This window comes from Lactuca saligna, chromosome 8, assembly GCF_052625555.1.
Source record: "Lactuca saligna cultivar CGN05327 chromosome 8, ASM5262555v1, whole genome shotgun sequence".
Lineage (NCBI taxonomy): Eukaryota > Viridiplantae > Streptophyta > Magnoliopsida > Asterales > Asteraceae > Lactuca > Lactuca saligna.
This window is the reverse complement of record NC_136424.1, coordinates 73,201,602-73,226,424: the sequence shown is the minus strand read 5'-3', so window position 1 is coordinate 73,226,424 and position 24,823 is coordinate 73,201,602. Positions and strand designations below refer to the sequence as shown.

General features: G+C 36.2%; 1 protein-coding gene across 1 annotated transcript; it reads left to right on the top strand.

The window, feature by feature from the left end:
- Positions 1–23,511: 23,511 nt before the first annotated feature.
- LOC145009759 (uncharacterized) lies at positions 23,512–24,463 on the top strand. Its single transcript, XM_078968393.1, has 2 exons — positions 23,512–23,620; positions 23,694–24,463. The coding sequence occupies exons 1-2, from the start codon at positions 23,512–23,514 to the stop codon at positions 24,461–24,463; spliced, it is 879 nt and encodes a 292-aa protein (XP_078824519.1).
- The last annotated feature ends 360 nt before the right edge of the window (positions 24,464–24,823 follow it).

Here is a 24,823-nt window from a genome sequence, read left to right as displayed (position 1 = left end):
ATTTAAAACATTTAAAAATATTTCAAAGGTTAATTAAAAAGGGTATGAACTCACTTGTGGTGGGTGGATTGGATTGAAGTGTCGGATACTGTGCTAGGTGGCAAACGGAGACTTGTTCACACGCACGAGCCTAGTTATCATATAATCAGCATATATATAACTAATTAGCCAAATAATAACTAATGAAATAAGATGGGACACTCTAGAACATGTAAACACTTTGTATGAGTGTTATAAGTCCTAAGGGTTGCTTCTAGGTTGTTGTGGGACAAGGCTAAAGGGGTTTAAAGTTCCAAAGGACCTTGCATATGTGTTTACTCTTCAATAAACTCCACATAAGGGGTTTACAGTCGTAAACCCTTGAGTTTACGGCCGTGAACTCCCAAACTTGATGGCATTTGGTGTTTTGAAGTTTTATTTGATTTCTAGAATAAGTTCTACTTGGTGGTTTAGTTCTTCGGGTGGTTTAGGGCATAGAAACACTCCTTTGAGGAGTTTACGGCCCCAAGGCCAATTCCTTTGGATTTTACGGCTGTAAAATCCCTTGGAATGATGTTTTTGATGCTTTCAAGTCCCATACTCACTTAGGATATGTTCTAGGCAATTGTTTAAGGCAAATGAAGACCCTAGGCACACTTTGGTGCCCTTTATTGATGTTCACGGCCCAAGAACATTACTAGGGCTGTAAACTCATTTTGGGGAGGTGTCTTTGATGTTTTAAAGTCCACAAATTAGCTAGGATCAAATAGGGTTTAATGTCCAAGGCTTTAGGAGTGATTAACACACTCTTTGGCCCTTGATTTTGGAGTTCACGGTCCAAGAACTTCTTGGGCCGTGAACACCCTAATCTTGGTGTTTTTGATTGTTTTATAGTCCTAAATACGCTTACAAATAAGCCTAAGTCTGTCACTTATCATGGGGAAAAGACTAGGTGGCATTTAAGCCTCATATTGGAGTTTACTCTCCAAGAACGTTCTTGGGCGGTAAACTCCCGAATCTCACAGATTTGATATGTAAACTAAGTTATAAAGAACATAATAAGCATTATAAGACAACTAGAGAAGTGTACTCACGATTTGGGGCGAAAACCCGAAGATTTGTGAGAGAGAAAATGGCTTTTCTCTAGTAGGAAATGTGAATAATGAATGAATTTGGTTCAGAAATCTAATTATAGTCCTGAGATATTTTTGTCAGAAAATATTTTTATTCCGGAAATGAACTCTAGTATTATGAAGTTTTGAAATACTTGAGTTTCACTAACCCATGTGCATCCACTCTCCTGATATCTCCTTAAACGTAAACCCTTGTATACTCAAACTTATTCGGAAAAGTCTGAAATTCACTGTAACTGGTCTAGCTTCTATTGAATTGATAATGTTCGTACAAAATGGAAATTTTGGGTTGTCACAGTCTTTTCTATCCACTATCTTAATATCATCACCCCTCCAGTTCCATTCAAATTCCGGGGTTTAGCATTCGTAAAATCCTTGTAGGTGCACTCCCTGGGGTGCCCATGACTCTCGCCATGGTTGGAAAGAGGTGTACCAATTCCTGATCCACTAGGGACAGGAGTATTGATGTGTGACATGGCAGCCGTTACCGCCGCAGTGACAGCCGCTTGGAACATAGCAGCGTTGAACTGAGTAGGTAGAGGCGGTGGTGGTATCGGTGCGTCCTCACCATTGTTACGCCTTGGATTTCTACGAGGCAACATTTTTCAACAATAAGTTGAAAAGATAAAGACAATGATAAGAATTCAATAGTATAGAAAATGAATGTGTCTCATGAACTAAATCGCCATAGTTCAAAAACACATGATAGTTTGAGTTTCTTAATTGATTAGATAACATGCCAAAATTACTGGTATTAAAGATGTAAATAATTTTGGGAAAATGACCTAACTAAAGGTCTTACATCATACCATAGGGGAAAATATTGGCAGTTTAGAAGTCTAATAAAGTACTTGAAAGACAGGAATAATTTACAGACAAGTGCTACATAAAGCATAGGTAAGAAAGTTATTCCTTAATCAAAAGAAAAGATATGCTAGACATCTTCTAACGGCGATGGGAATTCCTCGGGCGGACCCTAAGATCTTCCATCTGGCGAACCACTTCTTGAAGGTGTCGTTCATGAGCCCTCTAGCGAACTCGAAGTTCTATGACTTCAGCATGGGAGGCAGCTAGTTGTTGTTGCGGAGTCTCATTGGTCCTCATGGTTCTTTCCATTGCCTCTTTGAGATGGAGAATGCGGACCGTTTTGACACCAGAGTTGGCATCAATCTCTACCACTCGGTCGATGGTTTCCCGACCTTGTTCAACATTCTGGGCAATCCTGCGGACCATGATGGGTAGGGCTCGATCAGCCAAGCCACCCTCGTTTATATTGTAAAAGCTTCGGTCCCCGTTGTAGGGTAAGGGTTGATCTTTTTCATCGCTCCAGTGATTCAAGTTTATTGACCACAAGGGTCTGGGACCTTGGAACTCGGGTCGGGGGTTAAGATTTGGAGCTTGACCCTCTTGGGGTAGGTTGTTGACTTCTGGCTTGGAGTCAGAACCATCTGAAAAGCCTTCTGCGAGGTAATCATCCAAAAGGATTTGGTGGTCATCTTCTGGCTCTCCATCTAGCCATCCAACATCGCCTTGATTTGGGAAGTACGAGTCTCCAAGGATATGAAATCCAACCATGTTATCTATGCAAGAAGTCAGAGTAAAAGAATCAGTTTAAGAGATGTACTAGCTAAGATATTTATAGTAACACGAAATACTCCTATAGTATTTTAAGTTATGTTTTGTTCTAAAGTTCTCATTGTAGTAGTGTTGGTAAGTTTTTAGACTTGTTGTCATACCACAACCATTCCTGGGAATATGCTAATCTCTTCTCGGACTAGCATAGTTGATCAGGCTATGCCACTCCAAGAACTGACCATACATCCCAAGCCTATTTGTGATATTCAACAGTCATAATATTTTCTGTCATAGTGACACTGATTTTAGTGTGAATGCAGATATGTATACTTATTTAAATATTTTATTATTTAAAAGTATAAACTCTTGGTCAGAGTGTTTTAATCCCATTGTGTTTATAGTTAGTATATCTTTTATGGGTTGATATACTCAATTCAGTATAAACAATGCTCTGATACCAATCTGTCACACCCCAAAACCGAGAACGGCGGAAACGTTCTGAGGAGGAGGACGTCATGTGAAGTATCATAACAATGCAAAGTAGTAAACAAGCAACAACATCATCCATTGCATAAATATATAATTTTAATACAAGTGTGTTCTTTGTAATGTAATAGACACCAAAAATGAATGATTCAAAATAAAAGACGAGTCTTGTCTGTGCTCCGTCTTCTCAAAAACCTATCAACGGTACCTGTCTACTGGTGACCTGAGAATACAAGTTATTTTGAAAGCAAATATCAACATTTAAGCTAGTGAATTCATAAGTATTTTAATGTCTTTGATTAGTAAAACTGTAAGGAAAAGACTTGTAAATGTTTGATGAAAAAGTTCGTATAAGTATGAAAACCCTAGAAAATCCCATATTTCCTACTAGTATAAAATGTAGTCTTCTACCAAGATCCGATAGTTTTGGAGGTTTGCTTCTCCGTAAGAATGAAAGTTTTTCCCCATGTACAACTATTATTATCAGAATACAGTCTACCTCATCGTTTATGTGAATGTGTCACAAGATAAAAGTAAAAGGGAAAATAATATAATCATTGAAATCATATCCTTTTGTATTAGGATAAACACGGCGTGGTAACTCGCCGAACAGTACAACCGTAGCCATCCATCGATGTACATTTTCCCACTGTAGCTAATAGTCGGGTGTAGAATGGTTAGTCTCGTATAGTATGTAGAAGTGTCTCTTCATATAGTATGTAATAGTATCTCTTCATATAGTATGTAACAGTATTTCTTCATATAGTATGTAGTACATTTGTATAGACTCACGCATGAACTGACTCTTGTATGTTCCAATTGTACTAGGAATAGCAAGTAGTATTTACTAAACTATACCTATTATAGTTTACTAGTAATGTAGTTTGAAGTGTCCAAGTATGTTTATACACCTTTGCTATACAAAGTGTTGGAGCTGACGTCACAGTTATCTTAGCAATACATATATATACTTACTACATATGTGTATAGATATAGTTTTTAAGAATAAATAAGTGGAATATAGGTTTTGTAATACATTTAAGGGGTTTGAAACAATAAATAATCATGACTTGATGTCAGTTTATAAAACGATTTAAAAGTAGTTTGTTTTATAAAATGGTTTGAAAGTATAGTAAATCCATGTGTTTGATAGTTATTAATCACATGTGATTGATATAATAACTATGATATTCAACTTGTATTCTTCCCATAAAAGCATTTAAAGGCATGCAAAAGCATTTAAAAGTTTGTTTAAGGGTATGAACTCACCTGAAATGAGTGATGCGATAGTAGGATCGGTAAAGGGTGCTAAGTGTCAAGTGAGGACTTGAGCACACACAGATCCTATTTAACATATAAAGACACATATATGGTTACAATTAGTGTTTATAACAACTAATTAGGTAATGGAACAACCTTAAGGATTAGGAAACACTTGTACTGAAGTGTTAAACCACATGGGGTTGCACATAAGGGGTGTATGGGTCTTACTTGGGAGTTTATGGCCCATATGGTATGAACCACATGAGTTTACGGCCCAAAGACCATTTCCTCATGAATTTACGGCCATAAACTCATGGTACTAAGTATCAAGTTGTGGTTTAAGGTCTTATAAGCCAATATGAAGTGTTCTATGCTCAAGTCTAAGCCGTAGGAAGGAATGGTGGCACCATTGCACCACTAACTTGTGTTCACGGCCTAAGGACCATTTCCTCATGAGTTTACGGCCGTAAAATCATGGTATCTTGTACCAAATCAAAGTTTAAGGTCCCTAGCTTATGGTAGAAGTGATCTAGACTTGATCCCAAGGCTTTGGAAGAGATTAGGGCTCATTAGGACCCTTAAATAGAGTTTACGGACCAAGAAGGTTCCTTGGCTGTAAACTCCTATTTGATCATGATTTCTTGATGATTTCTAAGTGTAATCTAGTTGATTTAAGAATACATCAAGCTAGGACAAGAGTACTTACAGTGTAGAAGCTTGAAAGGGTGCTTAAGGCTCAAGAACACTAGTGTGTGTTCTTGGTGTTCTTGAAGAACACTTGATTATCTATCAAATGAAGAGATTTCATGGATGAAATCATTCACAAACACTAGATAATAAAGTCAATCAACTAATCCAGGAAGAAATACTTACTAAGTTTGAATATCTAGTGATGATACTTGAGAGAGAATGAGGTTAAGGGCTTGAAAATGGTATAAAATGACAAAAATGGCTAAGTGCCACTTATATAGTCCTTAGGGTTATGACCCCAATACCATTTGGGTCGTAAACTCCCTTTTCTTAGAGTTTTGGAACCTAAATGTTGCACACTTTACCCCAAAGTATCCTCTCTCCAGTTATCTCTTGCAGTACTAGGCTTTAGAACACTCAAACTGACTCCAAAACTGCTAAAATTTAGCAATTGAAAGTTTGACTTTGATTGAATGCAGGGATTGTTATAAGATAGAAATTTCGAGTTGTCACACTCTAGCTCTCTGAAAATGCCTCCAAGATGTTCCAATGGTGTAAAAGTCAAAGTATTGGCTGCCAAACCTAAATCCCAAGGTAAATGATGAGCCAAATAACCAAAATACCCCCGAAAGGGTATTTGTATGGGTCATCGTGCAAACTTGTGCAAGTGAGCTCCCCACCCTCGCAAATGATGTTGAAATACTATTGGATCCTTGTTCCACTACTCCATCCCACTAATTTTGATTCCCTTGGTTCCCTCCACACCTCACATGATTCAAAATGGTCCAATCATCTTCAAGCTTCAATATGGATAGTCCAAGCCCATAGATTATATGTTTGCCTATGTATATAATTTGAATCAATAAAAACTGTGTAATGAATTCCCCAAACTATACCCATTATAGTTTGTCTGAAATGTTATGTACTTGGTTCGTGAATTGTTCTGGAAACTATGCAATTATGATTTCAAGTTGAAAGTGTCCCTTATGCTCAACATGTTACAAAAGGGATAAAATATCTAAGTATTTTATAAAAAATGTAGAAATCATTTGACTGTATCAATTGCATAAGTTTTAAACTTGTTGAAATTCTTTTGTTTTAGTTCACAAAATCATTTGTGTTTGGCTTGTATTCCCCCTGAAAAACGTGTAAAACTCATAAAAGCGTAGGGGTATGAACTCACTATTGATTGTGTGAATGCTTCGATCAATGAAACTAGAAATGAAGACCCTCGGGTTGATGTATGTGACACTTAATGGAATCCTAATAACAATTAAATACATAATATGTATCTAAATTAGCGATTTCGTTAGATAAAGTGTTAGAAAACACTAGCTTTCGGTTAAGGAATGTTACCAGGACTCGATTAAATCAGGAGAAGCGGGTTTTCAGCCAAATTCACCACTTAAGAAGGGTTTGGGGCCATGAAGGGATTACGGCCGTAAACAGTTCTCGGCTATGAACAACCCCTTGAAGGATTTACGGTCGTGAACTGTTTGTGGTCTTTGAAGATTTGAAGGGTGTACGGGCGTAAAATCAAGAACAATGATGTTGGATTCGGCGAAAACACGTTTTAGATGCTCCAAACAACCTCCAAAGGTGATTTCTTGATGATTTTCGGAAGAAATGAGGGTGTTTTGGGGTTTACGGTTGAGAGGTAGAGAGAGAAAATCAAAGAGTTTTTGGCCAAGAAGGTTCAAATGAAGGTGGGGGTCCCGTATATATAGTCTAGGGGTATGGTCGGTGGTGGGGGCCACCTGGCACTGACCGTAAATGGGTTTACGGCCGTGAACTCCAATCAGGCTGTGAACTGTTGTTTTGTTCGAAGGAAAAGTCGAAATTTCGCGTGGTTTTGGTCCCGACACTTATATAAAGTTCAATCATATAACTAAAATGATTTTCCAAACCAAAGGAATCTAACGGGACTCAATAAAATTCAAATTTAATTAATGGAAATCGGCTAATGATAACGCAAAAAGGTTCGGGTTGTCACATAAACATCCCATGTTAAGCAAGCATATTACACATAAACATATAACATATATACAACGTAACAACAAGCATATTACACATAAACATATAACATAAACATATAAACTAAATCTTTATCGGGATTACCCTAGCACCGCCCATCATCGAACCGAAGTCTGGTATATATACAACGTAACAACAAGCATATTACACATAAACATATAACATAAACATATAAATCTTCCTCGGGCTTGCCCCGGCATCGGACCGAAGTCCGGAACACATAACACATGACATATAAACTAAATCTTTATCGGGATTACCCTAGCACCGAACCGAAGTCCGGAACATATAACAAATAACATATAATATAAACCTTCATTGGGCTTGCCCCGGCATCGGACCGAAATCTGTAACACATAAACAAGTACATGTAAGAATCACGAAAACATCAAGCATACAAACATTCATCGGGCTTGCCCCGACATCGAATCGAAGTCCGAAACATATAAACTACATCATGCTATCCTTGACATCGAACCTAAGTCCTACATACGCTAACATACATAAACAGGCCATAATTGGTGCCCTTGACCCGTTCCTACTGGAGGAAAACTCACCTCACACTGCTGAAGTCCCACAGACAAAACCCTAGCTGCTGGATGACAGATTCTCGAATCTGTCAACATCAAAATAACACCCAATTAATAATTTGGTTCCAACACATAACCATAAGTCCATGCTTGGGGTAAAAGACTACTTTACCCTTAACTTAGCTTGACTCAAGCCTACGGCCCAATCCAAAGGCCAAAAGTCTAATAATGAAGCAAGGCCCAACTATTTATGCTTGGTTCAACACTTAACATTCTGATGGTCCAATATCTCATAATCATCAAGGCCCATTTATGACCCATCTATGTCCTAATTTTCCCAATTAGGCCCAAGCCTGTCCAACGAGCCTTATCCTAAAGCCCAATCCAATATTCTAGTCCATATATTTGTTCTTAGATGGCCCATCAGTAGCTCAATCACCAAATCCCAATAAAAAGGCCCAACTCAAGGCCCAAGTGAAATTAGGGTTTTCACATAAAATGACGATTAGGGTTAAGTGTTTCTTAATTAACCCTTTAAGGACTTAATCCATTAAGTCCATCAATCTACTAGGTAAATCATATGGTGTGGTCAGGCTTAAATACATAATCCAATTCCAGTGGCCCAAAATATAGGCCCCGATAACTCCAAGTCAATAATTCCAAATTTTAGGGTTTTCTAAACCCTAATTAGGGTTTCCAACCCAATCATACCCCAATTAGGCCCAAAAGCCAAGTCTTAGATCAATTAGGGTTTCATTGGGCCGACTAGGGTTTCATAAGTCAAGCACCACCCACCACCACCTCGAGTAGTGGTGGTCAACGGCGGCTCATGGTGGTGGTTATGGTTCTAGTCCATTTTTTCCAAGCATCCCAAAAGCAACTCCACGCAAGTAAGAGCACATCGTCACCCAACACGGTGGTTGGTGGCGGTAGCCACCACCTCACGGTGGTGGTTATGAGTTTTCTTACGGTGATAGAAGATCTCGCTACAGCAGCGATGCTTACGGTGGCAGAAGAGCATTCCCGGCGACAGCCACCATGGTTGGCTGCCATGGTGGTCTTCTTGTGTTTTCCAGCCAACATCTCCCGACACACCGCTTATAATCGGTAAACCCAGTCACTACACAAGATATAACACGAAAAGAAAGCTGATCGAGTTATTCTCGATGAGGCGGCGGCACCCGCAACATAGCAGAAAACCACCGTAGTGAACGACGGCGGCGGCGGACTCCAGCTAGCTGCGATCGAAGTAGAAACGGGAGGAGGAGAATGATGAGGGATGGCGACAGACGTCTCAAAAGAAGGAAAAACACAACAGCAGCCTTGGTACCGGCCTTCAGGCCCGTTATCGGAGTCGCAAGGAGTCGACGGCGGTTCACTATGGTCTCACGGAGGCGGCGGCTGAGACGAGTGGTGATAAGGTGGCGGAGATTTCAGTTTTAGGGTTAAGGTTTTGGGATCACGTAACCCTTAAAAACGGGAGAGAAAGACTAGCGGGTTTAAGCCCCGTCCCCATTCAAACTTATGCTCTTTTTCCCCTTTCAGTCCCTCCCCCTAAAGTCTCTTTTAAAACAGCTCCAATATTTACCAAATAACCCTTATCTTTAATAATTCCTTACAATTCAAGTCCCAATAGTAACCATGCAACCCCTCCCCCTATAAATTAGTTTTAACTGAAGTCCATAATTTACTCTTTAGCCATTGCTTCCCAAAATCTATCCAAATTAAGTCCCAATAATTTACCAAGTGGTCCCTGCCCTCATAAATATTTACGAAACCAATCCAAAACTCACACTTTAATCCCCGACTTCTAGAATTATGACAGTTAACTCCTTGAGACCAACACCTTGCTATATAATTATTGATTTTAAGGCTACTATTCATTCATTAATTTGTTTATTTATTAATTAAATAAAACAGAGTGTTACACATGCCAAACCAAATTCTTCCAAAATTGATCCACAAAGCCCAAAAACTCATCACAATCCAACCAAGCCCAACAAGAATCTAATCCGCAACCATAAATGAGACTCCAAAAACCTACAAAACATCTTATGTAAAAGGGAAAGTACCCGATACGATCCAACATAAAGAAGGAATAGAATGTACAATGTAATAACAATAACAAAGGCTAAAAGTGATAAAATAAAATATAAAAAAGAAGTAAATAAAACAAAATATCAAATCACCCTAAGCTTAAACCTTACTTGCCCTCAAGTAAGAATGAGACTAAAATTAACTCAGGATAAGCTAAGCTAAAAGAGTAAAAGAAAGGTACCACGGAACTTGGTCAACTTCAGTCAACATGGTCAGAATCAGTCTTGTATGGACCCTAGGCATCTTTAAAATGTTCTCCACTTTAGAGACAAAAACTACATTATCGAACAACTTGAACGGTGAGTAGATCTATTCTGAAGTTGGTAGCCATTCGAGTGCACAAGACAAAGGACACGGGGGATGCACCCAGTGGGGGCACTATAAATTCATCGATGTAGACCATAATGCATGAAAGAAAGGTGTCTCTCCATACATGATGATTCCAACATCGGTCAGACTAAGTGTATCATAATGAAATAGGGTTTAAAGCATAGCCTTCGGGAAAACATTCAGTTGCAAGGGTTTTTTCCTAGTAATATCCTTTACATGCTACCGTTTCACCTTCATTGCCTTTTCTCACCAAAATCAAAAAGAAAAAATATATATAACACCTCAAATTTAGAACAAAATTTTCATTTTTAATTTACCAAAAATAATGTTTCACAAACCAAGTCATCAAGCACACAATTATCCAAAACAACCATCATCATAAAATATTAGAGTTTCACAAATTATCCCAATAACAAATCTCCCGACGGGTCTGTACAATCAGACCTTTGCATTCCCTCGGTCCTCAGAAGTACCCGAAACACATAAATCAACAACTATAAGCATGAAGCTTAGTGATTTCCCTAAGATACTACATACAACACAACATAAATAAACAAGTTTGGGTTATCAGCAACCCTATGGACTATCAGCAGTCCCAGTAGGAAACAACACACCCTATGACTTATCAACAACCCTGGAGACTACCCGCAATCTCAGTCACACATAAACAACATAATTATAAATAACAGTAGACCCATTTAATCATCATACATATTGCTATTCTACCACATAGGTAAGAATAAGTGAAGAGACTCGCATGATACTTAGGGCAAGTAAATCTCACACCCGAACTACCGAAACTAGACTCCGCCTAATCAACGGAATAATTAACCCTAATTAATAATTAAGTTCCAAAACTCAATTCGCGAGTCCAAATACTACAACTAAGTCCTTTAAGGGTAAAAAGACTATTTTGCCCTTCTAATGGTCCAAAACACTAAATCTTGACCAAAAGTCAAAAGTCAACGAAATTCAACTGCCTAGTGCGCATGTTGGGCGTACACACACACTCTCTCTCCCCCTCTCTCTCTCTCTCTCTGGCGTACTACACAATCAACGACCAATCAGGGGGAACTGGCTACATAGGGCGTAGCCAAGAGTATGTTTGTCGTACTCTGTCTGATCTAACTTCACCGACTTTTATGTCTTAAACCATTAAGACACCTAAGCTAACTTCAAATCTGACCATCCTAGGGTATCTTAATCCATAAGTCATCGACTTTAAGCCTTTTCATGGTTATAAAGGACCCAATGCAACAATATTTACTTCATTCACACTCTAAGTCACTTTACTCATGCATGAGCCACAAGAAATGATCAAGCAACTATTTTCATGAATCTACAAGCCCTAAAACTCATGAAAGGGAAACTAATATCTCTGGAGTGATCCAAACTCATAAAGGTCTAAACATGGGGACAATACGCTTATAAAAGTCATCCACGGAGATCAAAAATGAAACTTATCAAGGTATAAACTTTATACCTGAAAAAGAAGGACAATGAGGAATGGTTTTATGGTCCCAAACTCACACAAACAACTTAGATTCAGGATTAGGGTTTTAGGAGGGAAAGGTGGCTGATAAGGATAGTCCAAGGGAGGCATAAGGTGATTTAAAAATGGAGTTACCCTTAAAATTAGGGTTTAGTGACTACGCTAGTACGCCTAACGTACCACATGTACGCCCAACATACTAGCAGGACACCTACGATCCCGCATCACACGAATATGTTGTGCGTATCCTCAAGTACGCCTAACTACAACTAAAATGTGAAGCTTTTACCATAAGGGACCAATTATGCAACTTTGATAAAGTTAAGAGCTAAAATAATAATACCTTATAATCGGATGTTACAAAATTACAACTCAATATAAGAAATATATACAAGACAACCTAAATCTTCATCCTTGAACTTCTATTGTTGGTCTTCTATCTTCTCATTTCTCTCCTTTTTTTAGGAGAGAAAACTTGAACTTGGCTTTTTATTCTTCTTTTGGTGTTGCTTTCTTTTCTTTATTTTTCTTTTATGTTTTTGTTGCTTTTATCTTTGACTTTTTCTTTATTACATTTCTTTGAATCTTCTTTTATTGTCTCTTTTTTGTTGCTTTTGTTGGATTAGGTGTCTAAGCCCATAACTATATGTGACATCCCCATTTTCACGGTCAGAAAAGACCGATTTTGTTTATGCTTTATAAAAGTCAGAGTGCCTCTTTTAATAAAAATGTTGCGGAATTTGTTCCTAGTAAAACATGATAAATACGTTATCAAAGCATTTCCAAAGAAAAGTATTTTTTATTCATTTTAAAACATTTGGGATGTCATCGTCAATACAGAAACATAAGTATAAACAGAACTTACATTCATTATCACTAGTGATTTATATCTCCTTAATCTCTCAGTGTAATGTAACTTCATATCAACACCTGTGATATAAATAAATTGAGTGGGTCAGGTTGGGAAACCTGATGAGTACATAGGGTTTTCAACCCACACTAAATAAGTTTATTAACTTTATCAAACCAAACAAACCCGTTTACCCGTTCCCGTTATCCTCACTTTACGTCCCTAAAACATCTAACACAAGGAACCTAGTCTAAGGACTTTCATTGGGGTGACAAAACATGATTCGGGGGTTCCTCAACAATGAATGTCAAATAAGGCAACCATGTGGGGGATGGAGTACTGCCGGTGAGCACACAATTCAAATAAACACCTACAGGTTGTGAGCATGATAGTGTTCCACTAGATTGTCTAGAATAGTCTGTGGTCGTCATCTATACTCCGCTAGATGACTGGATCATCAATAACATCTATAACGAGGCCTCTCATTATTTTATTTGGTCACACAACAACTATTACATCTACCCATGTTTTTACCAAACACATTTTGTAGATATAAAATACGTATACAATTTAAACTTTTAAAACATGTATAAAAATCTTTCATCAAACATAGACAACAAGTATTCGGGCAATATGCACACACATCACGTAAATTATATAATTAATACTTCATATCTATGTGTAAGATGAAAGGGACTATGCACTCACCTGAGAAGGTGGTGACTCGGTACTCGGACAACGCTTTGTTTACTTTAAAATAATTTCCTTCGACGAAACCTAGTATTATTACCACTAGATTTTAGTCTAATATTTACCGTGACTAATTATTAGTCTTATTATTATTATATAAGCGTTTAAACAATACTTTTCAACCACTATATACAGACAAGGGCCAGACATAAAACACCGGAGGGCAGGACCATTTTGGCATATAACACTTCAGAAATCCAACAACCCTATGCAACCCTTTAAACCAGATTCCCCGTACCGCGTGTAGTTAAAAAGATATTATAATGACACTTATATAATAATAACTCAAATATTTATTATAAGTTCATAATAACAATCCTAATTGTAAATATAAGCTATATTAAAATAGAGTAAGCATAACTTACTTACAAAGGGGTTTTAGCTAGGACTCGGGCTCTTCTTCACTGAATCTTTCTAAGAAAGATTCGTGCAGTGCTTCAGCGCTCACCTTACTATACTAAAACTACAGAAAGAGAAGTCGAATCACGAGGGACCGAAATGCTCGGGGGATAAGAAGAGAAAGACTCTTGAACCAAGAGAATAATGCAAGAAATATGAGAGCCCAAACATCTTATTTATAGTAATTGAATTTACAAAAACTACCCTCCATAATTACTTAATGTCCTTATAGTTATATAAACGACTAAACACCCCTTCATAATACTATTTTAAATAGATTTAACGATATTTGTATTAAACTAATGTCGAAAGTACTCAACACTAGTCTTATAATAACCGCATCGTCGATACCTTTCTAACGATATATATATATATATATATATATATATATATATATATGTGTGTGTGTGTGTGTACGTATATATGATTTATACTTTATTTTAATACATAAATATGCTATTATAATTTGTAACTCGTTCATACGAACTCCATTTTTGATATTATTTATATTCACGCGTTGGTATTTACAAGTACTACAACTTTCATTTAGACGTCGTCAGCTAATTCTCATTCTATCTCAAATTTACAAAACTGTATCGAATTTATCGCACTCGAAGAGTAGGGACCAAGTTTTGTCCATATCTTTAACATACGAGATCTAATCTCGACATTCTTTATATACGCGTGTAGGTAAAAACAAGATCTAAAACTTTCATTTAGACTCCGTCGGCTAATTCTCGACCGATCTTAAATTTAACAGTAAGAGGAGATTATACTGTTAAATGTTCGTTTAGAATTCATAACTTCTACACACGGACTCCGTTTTCGTCTATCTTTTTACCATTGAGTTCCTATTAATGAGATATTCAACTCTCATTCAGGTCGCGTAAGCCAAAAACTGCTCGAACTAAAATTCGAGTTTCGGGTCGTGCATTGATATGCCAAATGTTAGAAAATTCATAACTTCCTCATACGAAGTCAGATTTGGGTGTTCTTTTTATGGATGCTTTCATTTTAACATATTCTATGACTTTTATTTAGATTACTAAGTCTAAAAAGATCTCCTAGGGATGAGCAGTTTGTCCCAAATCCCGATCCCGTACCGAACCGTACCGAATTTAAAAATACGGGATGGTACTTGGTACTCCAAATACATGAAATTCGGGAATCGGTACCGCCGGTACCGGTACTAGTACCGATTAGCGGTACCATTCCCGGTACCGATACTGGTGATGTTAATTCGGTTCGGTACTCGAGATTAACTTTTGATCAAATTCGATATTCAGGAAATTGGGAACGGGACGGTTCGGTACCAGTTCCGTCTCACGCTCATCCGTAAGACCTCCATCATAAATTCACTATTTACGTCTCCCGGTGTCGTGCCGGTTTTGCCGTAAAACTTCGACGGGCCATAACTTCTTCGATATAACTTGGATTTCGGCGTTCTTTATATGTATGGAACCCCCGAGATGTATTCTACAACTTGGTTAAGACTATTTATCCTAAACAATATTTGGTTGAAAAGTCATTTTCGACCCCTATTATCTCTGAATTGACTAGCCCAGATCTACGGGTTTTACACTATAATTGGTATGTACTTGACCCGATAGTAGCATGGTCCTTTTGGGTTGCCTTCACCAAAGCAACTTGACTGGATGAATTATGGAGAAAGAGGTTAATTATGATTTATTAATATATTATGTGAATAATATATTAAAAGAGAAATCATATTATTTAATTGATATTGGTCAATAATTAATTTATAATTAATTTTATGGTCAAAAGAGATTAATTAAAATTAGGGGACTGATATTGTAATTATAAGATAGTTGCAAAATGGGTTGAGGATCTCTTAGATAAGAGATGGAAGAAATCTTATGGATAGCCCATAAGGATTTTGTCCAAGGATAAGGTTCTGGAAGGATCTTATGGGTTGCTTAGGGATTCAACAACCAGATTAGGTATTTGACTAAAACCCTAATTCTTCAGCTATATAAGGAACCCCTTGGGTACCTAAAATCGACTACTAGAAACCCTAGGAGGATCTTAGAGCTGATTTTGAGCCTTTCTTTCTTTCTTTCTTTCTTTCTTTCTCTCTCTCTCTCTCTCTCATATTCTCCAACTTGTTTCTTGGTGTTTGTGATCGATTAGAGGTATTACACTTGTAATACTAAAGCTCTAAAAGGTTGAAGATCTTCAAGCCATAAAGAGAGGTATCATTCTATTAGTTTATTATGTCAATTTCGAAATAAGTATGCTAGATTAGGGTTTACAAGCTTTGGATGATTATTGCATGTACAATTAGAAAAACTAGATCCAAAGCTTTAGGGTTTGCATGTACACCATAGGATTGTTCTTATGCTCAAAACCCATAAGCTTTTCCAATTTTCTTCATTTTCTTCTTTGGTTTCTTCTTGTCTTTCTTCTTTGAATGTCTAAGAAATTTTACCATAAAACACAGGACTTCAGTAATGTGGAAAGGGAGTAAAAGATAGAGGTGAATTTGAACATTTAATGATCATTGAAAATGTCTCAATATCTATTAAAAAGGGTAGGGAATAGCTCAAAAATGGTGTTAACGAAAAAACTTTGGTCCTAAAAATGTGAATTGGGGAAACCGCATCAAAGTGCATCAAGCATCTCAATGTCAGATGTGATGAACATAACCTATCTAACTATCTACTCTAGACCTCTAGAAGTATGATGACCTATCTTAAAAAGGTGGTGATAATCTAACTAAGCAAGGCTCAGGCAAAACTCGGGAGTAGTAAGGGATTCCCCCCCCCCCCCCCCCAACCAAGATGCAATTCTTCAATGTTGTAAAAATACCTTATTGGGCCAATATTTTCTTGCACACGTCGTCCTAACTAACCACTTCCATCCGCATCTAGACCCAATTAAGATACCTGCATCTGACCCTTACACACGTAGTCTCAAAGTGGCATGTAAGGCTCAAAGTGTGTCCCATTTATCCAAAACAAGGAATTCGATATCAAGATTCGAGACCAATCTATGATTCAATACTTATGACTCGACACTATGGTACCTATAAGGATGAGAAGAAAAGATAGAACAAAATGCATGAAATCCTAAACTAAAATGCAATTAAAAAGTATGAATTTTTGAAAAGAATTAAACAAAATATGCAAAGAAAAATTTGAATTATTTATGCAATATTTAACATCACCTAAATTAATTACTCTAAATAAAACTATATACAACCTAAATACATACAAAATAAAAGATAATAATACCTCATCCTAAGCATAAAATTAAGCAGTGTCTTCAATGATCAGGATGAGAGTAAAGAAGGATTATATCGGGACCAAGGTGGTGGATGACCACGATCAGGAGTAAGGAAACAACATAAGGTCTATGCACTAATGCATGGATTGAGAGTGTGAGTTAAATAAGGTTGCACAGGTGGAGGATTAGGTCATGCAGGTTTGCATGGGTACCCTTGCAGATTTATACGGATGAAGGTCGGGAGTAGAGATGAGGTGTGCACGATTGTGAGGGTGAGGTTTGGGTAGCACAAACTTGTGTCGTTGGAGAGGGTGGCCATGTGAATTGCTGATTTTTGCCAGTTTTCACAAGTGTTTGATCCATAACCCCGATTTTCTTTCAGATATTACCAAAACATTGCCATTCTTCATGATGCTTTACCGTTGACCAACTTGAAGCTTAGAAACATCCAAACTTCAAACGAAGTTTATTTAACATCATAAAGTATGATTGTAATTGATGACTAAAATTTTTATATGGTATGATTTGAAGTTTCAATGGACTATAAACCAATTCAAATCAAATCACAAGCTAAAACTCTATTGAAGCTTCAAATGCAAACGAAAAACTCATAATCAAAACAAATATAGTTGCAAGCTTCATAGATTGAACCCTTAAATTGAATGGTATGATCAAAATATGATTCCAAATAAATTATTAAACAAAATTCAGATCTAATGGGTGAACATGCCATATTCATCATTTAGGGTTTGAAAACCTTCAAAAATCCCTAAGATTTCAAAATTTAACTCGTAAATGACAATTTGAGGCTAACATTGTAATATAAGCTTAGAATCATAACCTAAACTTTAGTTCTTTGCTAAATATTCCTTAGAATTTAGATTTTTGAAGGTCATATCTACTAGTAATAATATTAAAGGAAATAAATGAGAACTTTTTACCTTCTACCGAGCTAGGTGACGATTCAAGCTCCTAATTTTCAATTGAAGTTCCCAAACCAACTTATAACTTATCAAGTGCTTCTAAAATTACTTTTAAACTCTCTCTCCATCCCTTAAACATGGAATGGAGAAGAGATAAGGAGTTAGGGGTAAAATATTCTTCATTTTGTCAATTGGACATACATGATACCTCATGATTCACTTTTGCAAATTTGGCAAGTTTGATCCCTCAAGTTCAAGTTATCTATTTAACTCATTTTAACTTTCTATTTAACAACTACAATTTCATTCCTTTCCATCCATCCTTAAATAATAAAACTTCACTATTTTATTTATTTATTTATTTACATTTTTTTAAATAAATTCACTTAAAAGGGTAAAGCTTCTAACCCTAAAACGTGTGTTACAACATGTTTATCCCCATTTCCTGAAACTAGTTTCACATATGTTTTTCAAGTCCCTTTATCACCATTGAAAGTACGCAATTTTTATTCTTTAGAATCTCCAAGGTTTCCAGATCTACAAATCGTACAAAGACAAACGTTTTCCATGCCTTCGATCTTAAACCCGATATGTAAATGTCGATTACTATGCCATATTTTGAGCATAAATCCAACATAGAGTGTAGTAAATTTCTAACCAAATAGGTGTATGACACTCTTTTTTTAAATATGAAGCATTGATTTACTTACATATGCATTAATATTTATTGGTAAAAAAATCCCCCTTTTATCAAATATGAAGCATTGATTTATTCACATTGGCATTAAGACTTATTGGTAAAAAATTCTCCTCTTATCAACTATATCACCCTTTTGCTTATTAACAAAAATCTATTCCCCATCATGGTCATCTTGTCTTGCCTAAACCCCCTCTCAGCCACGGAGAGATACCAAAAGCTATCTCCTTTATAATCAATGTGCAATCATCGATTTCAAAAAAAGATTATTAATTTAAAAAAATCAACAGACATTTACTGGCCATTTTATATTAGTTGAATGATAATGAAGTCCAAATCGAGACCACCAACCAACTATAGAAATCACCACAAAGATTCATAGGTAAAATGGAATTTCTTTATCCCTTATTGGATCTTTCAATCGTAGTTTCTTTAGGGTTCCTTTTGTTCCCCATTGCTCTAACATTTAATCATTGTCCTCCTTTACTTTGTATTTTCTTGAAAATATGCTAGTTTTTATGTTCATTGAAAAAAAAAAGGTTCTTGTGTTGATTTATCTTTCTTTTATAAGCATATTTTTTTTACAATAAGCTTGCATATATATATATATATATATATATATATATATATATATATATATATATATATATATATATATATATATATATATATATATATATATATATATATATATATGTGAGTTTACTGTAACAAAAAATATATTCTTACAAAAAAATAGAAATTATAAAAATGTGTAGCCATCATGAAAATCTTCCTCTTACCGAGGATATGACCTCGGATAGGGTGGTGTGGAAATGACGACTTTAGAAGGAAATGAAAGGATAATGTGAGGCTTCACATGAGAGAACTTGCTCGTACCAAAAATATGCTTTTAGATAGATTGGTGTAAAAGCGAAAGATTAGTGTTGATGAATAACCTCATAACCATGTATGTTTTTGTTTTTTATCTTTATTAATAATGGTTATGGTTCCTTGCTCCTACGTTAGTTATCATATTATTCATATATTTTTACTACTCTCTTTCACTCATTCTCCCTAGTTTTTTTTTACCCCTTTTGTAGGTTTACAAATACGATGTTTCTTTACGAAGTACTATGTTTACGTCATATTGCTAACGACTTATTTTTACTTGCTTTTGCCTCTCTCTATAGGTTTTTGTATTGCATATGTCGGAGAGGTTTTTGTATTGCATATGTTGGAGTTCATCAAAGTTATGCGGTTCATTTTTCCGTAAATGAAGACCTGACTATCGATTTCTATTTTCCTCTACCTTATTATGATAAGATAATCATGGACTTTTGTTGCTCTTGTTAAAACATACATGTTTAGATATTAGGTGTAATGCACTTTTAGAATAAAAAATAATTTAAATACATTTTTTACATATAATTTGTCCAAAAAATACTAATATCCTCGAAAACCCATTACATTACATTTTGGATTCAAATTGATTTTAACGGATATGGCAGGCATGATCCGATTTGATCATCTAGTACAAAGAAGTAGTCTTTAGGCCGTTCAATCTTCTTTCACGGCTATTAAATTCCACCTTTTAAGTTGAAAATATTGTTTCCTCTTTTAAAATGTGATAGTAAAAGTCCCAATTTGATGTGATATATAAAACCTAAAATTGTAAAGAATGTAAAGATATTATTATATTATTACTAGTTGTCAAACTCGTATATTATACGGGTTAATTAAAACATAATGTTAAATATGAGCGATTAAATGAGAAGTTTATTTGAATTTGAAATATGAAATAAGTTAAAATTATGAAGATAAAAAATATGCAAAAAATAAATTAATTAAAATTATGTGTTTAATTGTTAGAGTCGTGTATTAAACGGGTTATTATAATAAAATGTTAAATATAAATGTTTAAAGTGTAAATTTATTTGAAATTGAACTTTAAATTTCAAATTTCAAATTAATAGTTATTATAGTAGATTTAATTTATGGAAACTAAATTAATGATATAGTAGAAATAAATAATGAAGTAATTGACAAGTAGAAAATAAATATATTTCAAAAAAAAAAAATTAACGCAATTTTAAAGATGTTATTATAATTTGCAACATATGGATAACTTATAAAGACAAAGTAATATAGCTATAAGCCTATAACATTTATTTATTTTGCTCATTTTATTATTATTTGCAACATATGTAATAACTTATAAGTTATAAGGTCGGATGGGAGCAGAGATGGCAGCGAGAAGTGTCTTGCACGGAGGAACACCGCACTGGCGGTGTGAGAAGGGAGGCACGAGAAAGAGTTGGGGGAAGGGGTGTTGCACTCTCTCTCCTTATTCTATTGGTTATTTTTTTAATATTTATAAAATTATATACCTACTAAAAAAATATAAAAATATATATCAAAATTTATGGTTTTTAATTCCTACAAAATGAGTATAATATATGTATGAAATATATTTTTTTAAAATAAAAAAAATAAGAAGAAGATTCCTTAGATTTTAGGTGAAGAAAAAAAATGATCGTAACCCGTAACCCATAAAAAATGAGAAGATATAAAAAAACAAAGTAGTATAGCTATAGCGGTATAGCCTATAACATTTGATTACTTTGCCCATTTGATTATTATATGCGTCATGTATTTACTTTTGGATATTGTATTATCAATTCAATATCATATATTTACTTTTGGACTCTTCTTATCAAAGTACTATGCATACACACATCGCAAGGAGGGGACAACCACGAACCACATCGATTAACTTGATCGTTGAAACACTTTCTTTGGGAGTTTTGTCCTAAAATACCTTCAAGAATCAAGATTCATTTATGAATGTTATGACGTTTGCTTGCCGGACTCAATAACGAAACAGTGTCCCTCAACCCTTTTTAACCAAGAAGGGTTTTGATGGCATCATTAAATGCATACACGATCAGAAATCGAGTTGTGAACATAGTTGACAGTTTTGCATAAGTTTAATGTCATAAAATAAAAGACAATCAATAATCTGTATTTATTTTAGTTTTATTTATCTTTTTATTGTATTTAATATATTATAAAGATTTTTTTAAGGGTTTTTATAACATCATAAGAGTGCATTTTATTTGGGTAATTATGTCATATTGAACATCCGCATCAGATGTCACAATTAACGAAAAAACAATCTGGATAGATCCAAATTAGCAAATTAATGTCATATTGAATGTCACAGTGGACGACATGCATAATATCTAATATCAATTTATACGGTTAAAGTCTACTATGATAGTGTAATGAAAACTTTACAAAAATAATAATAAACTACTTAATATAATTAGAAGGTACGTGATATATTGGAACATTCAAAAAACACGGTTCAAAATTTTCATTTTAAATCATGAATAAAACTATAATTAACAAAATTATCACATAAAAATCATAAATCATGTATCTCAAAATATCATAAACACTTGAAATCTCCCAAAAATACGGTTCAAAAATTTCGTTTTTAAATCATTATTAAAACCATAAATATCATCGTCATAATATTAAATCATAAACCATGTATCTCAAAATTTCAAAATATTTGTCAACATATCAAAATCTCATATCAAATATCAGAGTAAATCTTTTAGACTAGAAAACTATAGTGTGTGTCTTGCGATCATCCCGAGCCCTTCCATTTGCTAGCTGAAGTATCTGAAACAAAACTGAAAACTGTAAGCACGAAGCTTAGTGAGCTTTCCCAAACTACCACATACCATACACATAACATATAACAAATAACATAACTTTGGGACTACTCCCAACTACAACGGGACGAACCCGACATCAGCTTACCCGACATCTGACTCTTGTTCGGCATCGGGCTCACCTTGGCATCAGACCACGCCTGGCATCGGGCCCCGCCCAGCATTGGGCTTTCCCCGACATCAGGCTTACCCCGGCATACACACTGCATAACATATATCATAAACACATAACATAACATATAACATACATCGGGCTTGCCCCGACATCGGATAGAAGCCCGTAACACATAACACATAACACATAACATATAACTAGCATACACCGGGGTTACCCCGACATCGGTACTAGGCCCGGAACACATAACACATAACCTGCATGAATCACAAAAACATCAATCATCAATAACTACTTCTCGGGACCGCCCCGGCATCGGACAAAAGTCCGGAACACACACTCTATATCGGGCTAGCCCCGACATCGGACCGAAGTCCGACACATACTAAAGGAAGACTCGCCTGACAAAGCTGTCTGAAAAATCTCATGGTGAGGAAAGTCTGGTATCTGCTCCAACGACTCCCCGACTATAAAATCACAATAATACTTAGTCAAGATCTGATAATCCTTCATAGTATAAAATGACCAACTTACCCTTGGTCAAAGTCAATGCTCTAGTCAAAGTCAAAACTAAGGTCAACTCCTAGTCAACCCAACTCGTCGAGTCATCTCCTAACTCGCCGAGTTCTATGCTATCCAGTTTCGTGATAAATGAGTCAACTCATCGAGTCCCTTCACAGACTTGTCGAGTTCCAACTTGTACAGAATCGGGACAAAACGAGTCAACTCGTTGAGTCCCTTCACAGAGTCGCTGAGTCCTTCAGTTTTCTAGTCTTAAACACGTCCATCTAGCTGAATCGCTTCTTAAACTTAACAGGTTCACTCAAAATCAGAGAAGATCGGGGAACCACGACTCGACTCGCCGAGTTGTATGAACAACTCGTCGAGTCCCCCAAATGACAAATCCATACAGTCGACTTTAATCAATTTCAACGCTTCTAACCCACAGATCTGGACTCCTTAGGCTAGCATTACATGTAAAGTTGCCAACTTTATGTGGATGCATGGTGTTATAAGGCTAAAACACCAATATCAAACAAAAATAGAGGTCTACATCATGGAGTAGGGTCATGGTTGAATAAAGGTGGAAACCTTAAGCTTCTAGAGCTCAAGAGTGCCCAGATCTGGAGTAGGGTCAGGTAGAATCCAACCCTACTATCCCAGTTAAAGCTCTCTAAGAACAACTACAAAAGAAGTATGGAGTGGGTTTCTCAATACATGCACAAGTTGAGTTTATATGACAACTCAGCATATGAATGGTTGAAGTCAATATCACCACGACATTGGGCAAAAAGCCATTTCACAGGTAAGTTGTTATGACCCTTTTACCCTTTTATGACCACCACAACATTATAACACTTTTACCCTTTTCTATATAGGGAGAGCAACCACAAACATGCTGTTAAACAACCTTTGTGAGGTGTTTAATGGCAAGCTGGTTGATAGGAGAGATAAAGCAATTATTAGCTGCTTGGAGTTTATTAGGGAATATATGATGAAGAGGATATGCAATGTCCTTAAGGTGCAACAGAAGTGTGTAGGCCCACTTACCCCAACAACAATAAAGATCATGGAGAAGAATGAAGCAGCAGCTACTCTGTACATTACAGATTGGTGTGGTGATGAAAAATACCAAGTAAAAGGCCCACGAAATGATCAACATGTTGTTGATATGCAAGAAAGGGTATGCAGCTGCAGGAAATGGGAATTAACAGGTATCCCTTGCAGACATGTGATTTATGTGTTGTATAACAAAGCAGATCATGGTGAGTGTGTACAAGATCTCCATACTTATGTCCACAAGGTGCACTGGCTACAAACTTGGAAAACTGCATATGGGTATAAGGTGGAACCAATTAAAGGTCGGGCACTGTGGGCTAAAAGTGAGTATCCAATGCAGACCACACCTCCCCCACACCGTAATCAACCTAGGATACCCAAAAGGAAGAGAAGGCAGTCCATGGAGGAGAGAAGTCAAAGCAAGAGTCGGAGTCAAAGTCAAAGGTCAGATGCTGGTCCCAGTGAGATTCATGGTCATGGCCCACATGGTAGTGGGAAACTAACAAGAAAGTTTGTTAGTATGACATGTAGTAAGTGTGGAAACAAAGGTCACAACTCCAGGACATGCAAAGGTCAGGGAGGGACTTGATGTAGGGGTACAAACGAGCCAAGCTACTCACGAGCTACTCGGGATCGGCTCGTTAAAAGCTCGACTCGAAACCGGTTTTAAACGAGCCCGAGCCGAGCTCGAGCTTAATATTAAGCTCGTTTATTAAACGAGCTCGAGGTCGAGCCTATGTTACTAAGCTCGATTAGGCTCGCGAGCCTAAACGAGCCTTTATATAATATAATTTATTATTATTTTCATATATTAAAATAAAACATATTTAGGAAAATGGATTTCGGGTATCAGTAAACGAGCTGCTTAACGAGCTTGAGTCGAGTTTAAGCTTATTTAGGCACATCAAACGACAAACGAGCCGAGCCTGAGCCCAAGCCGAGCTTGTTT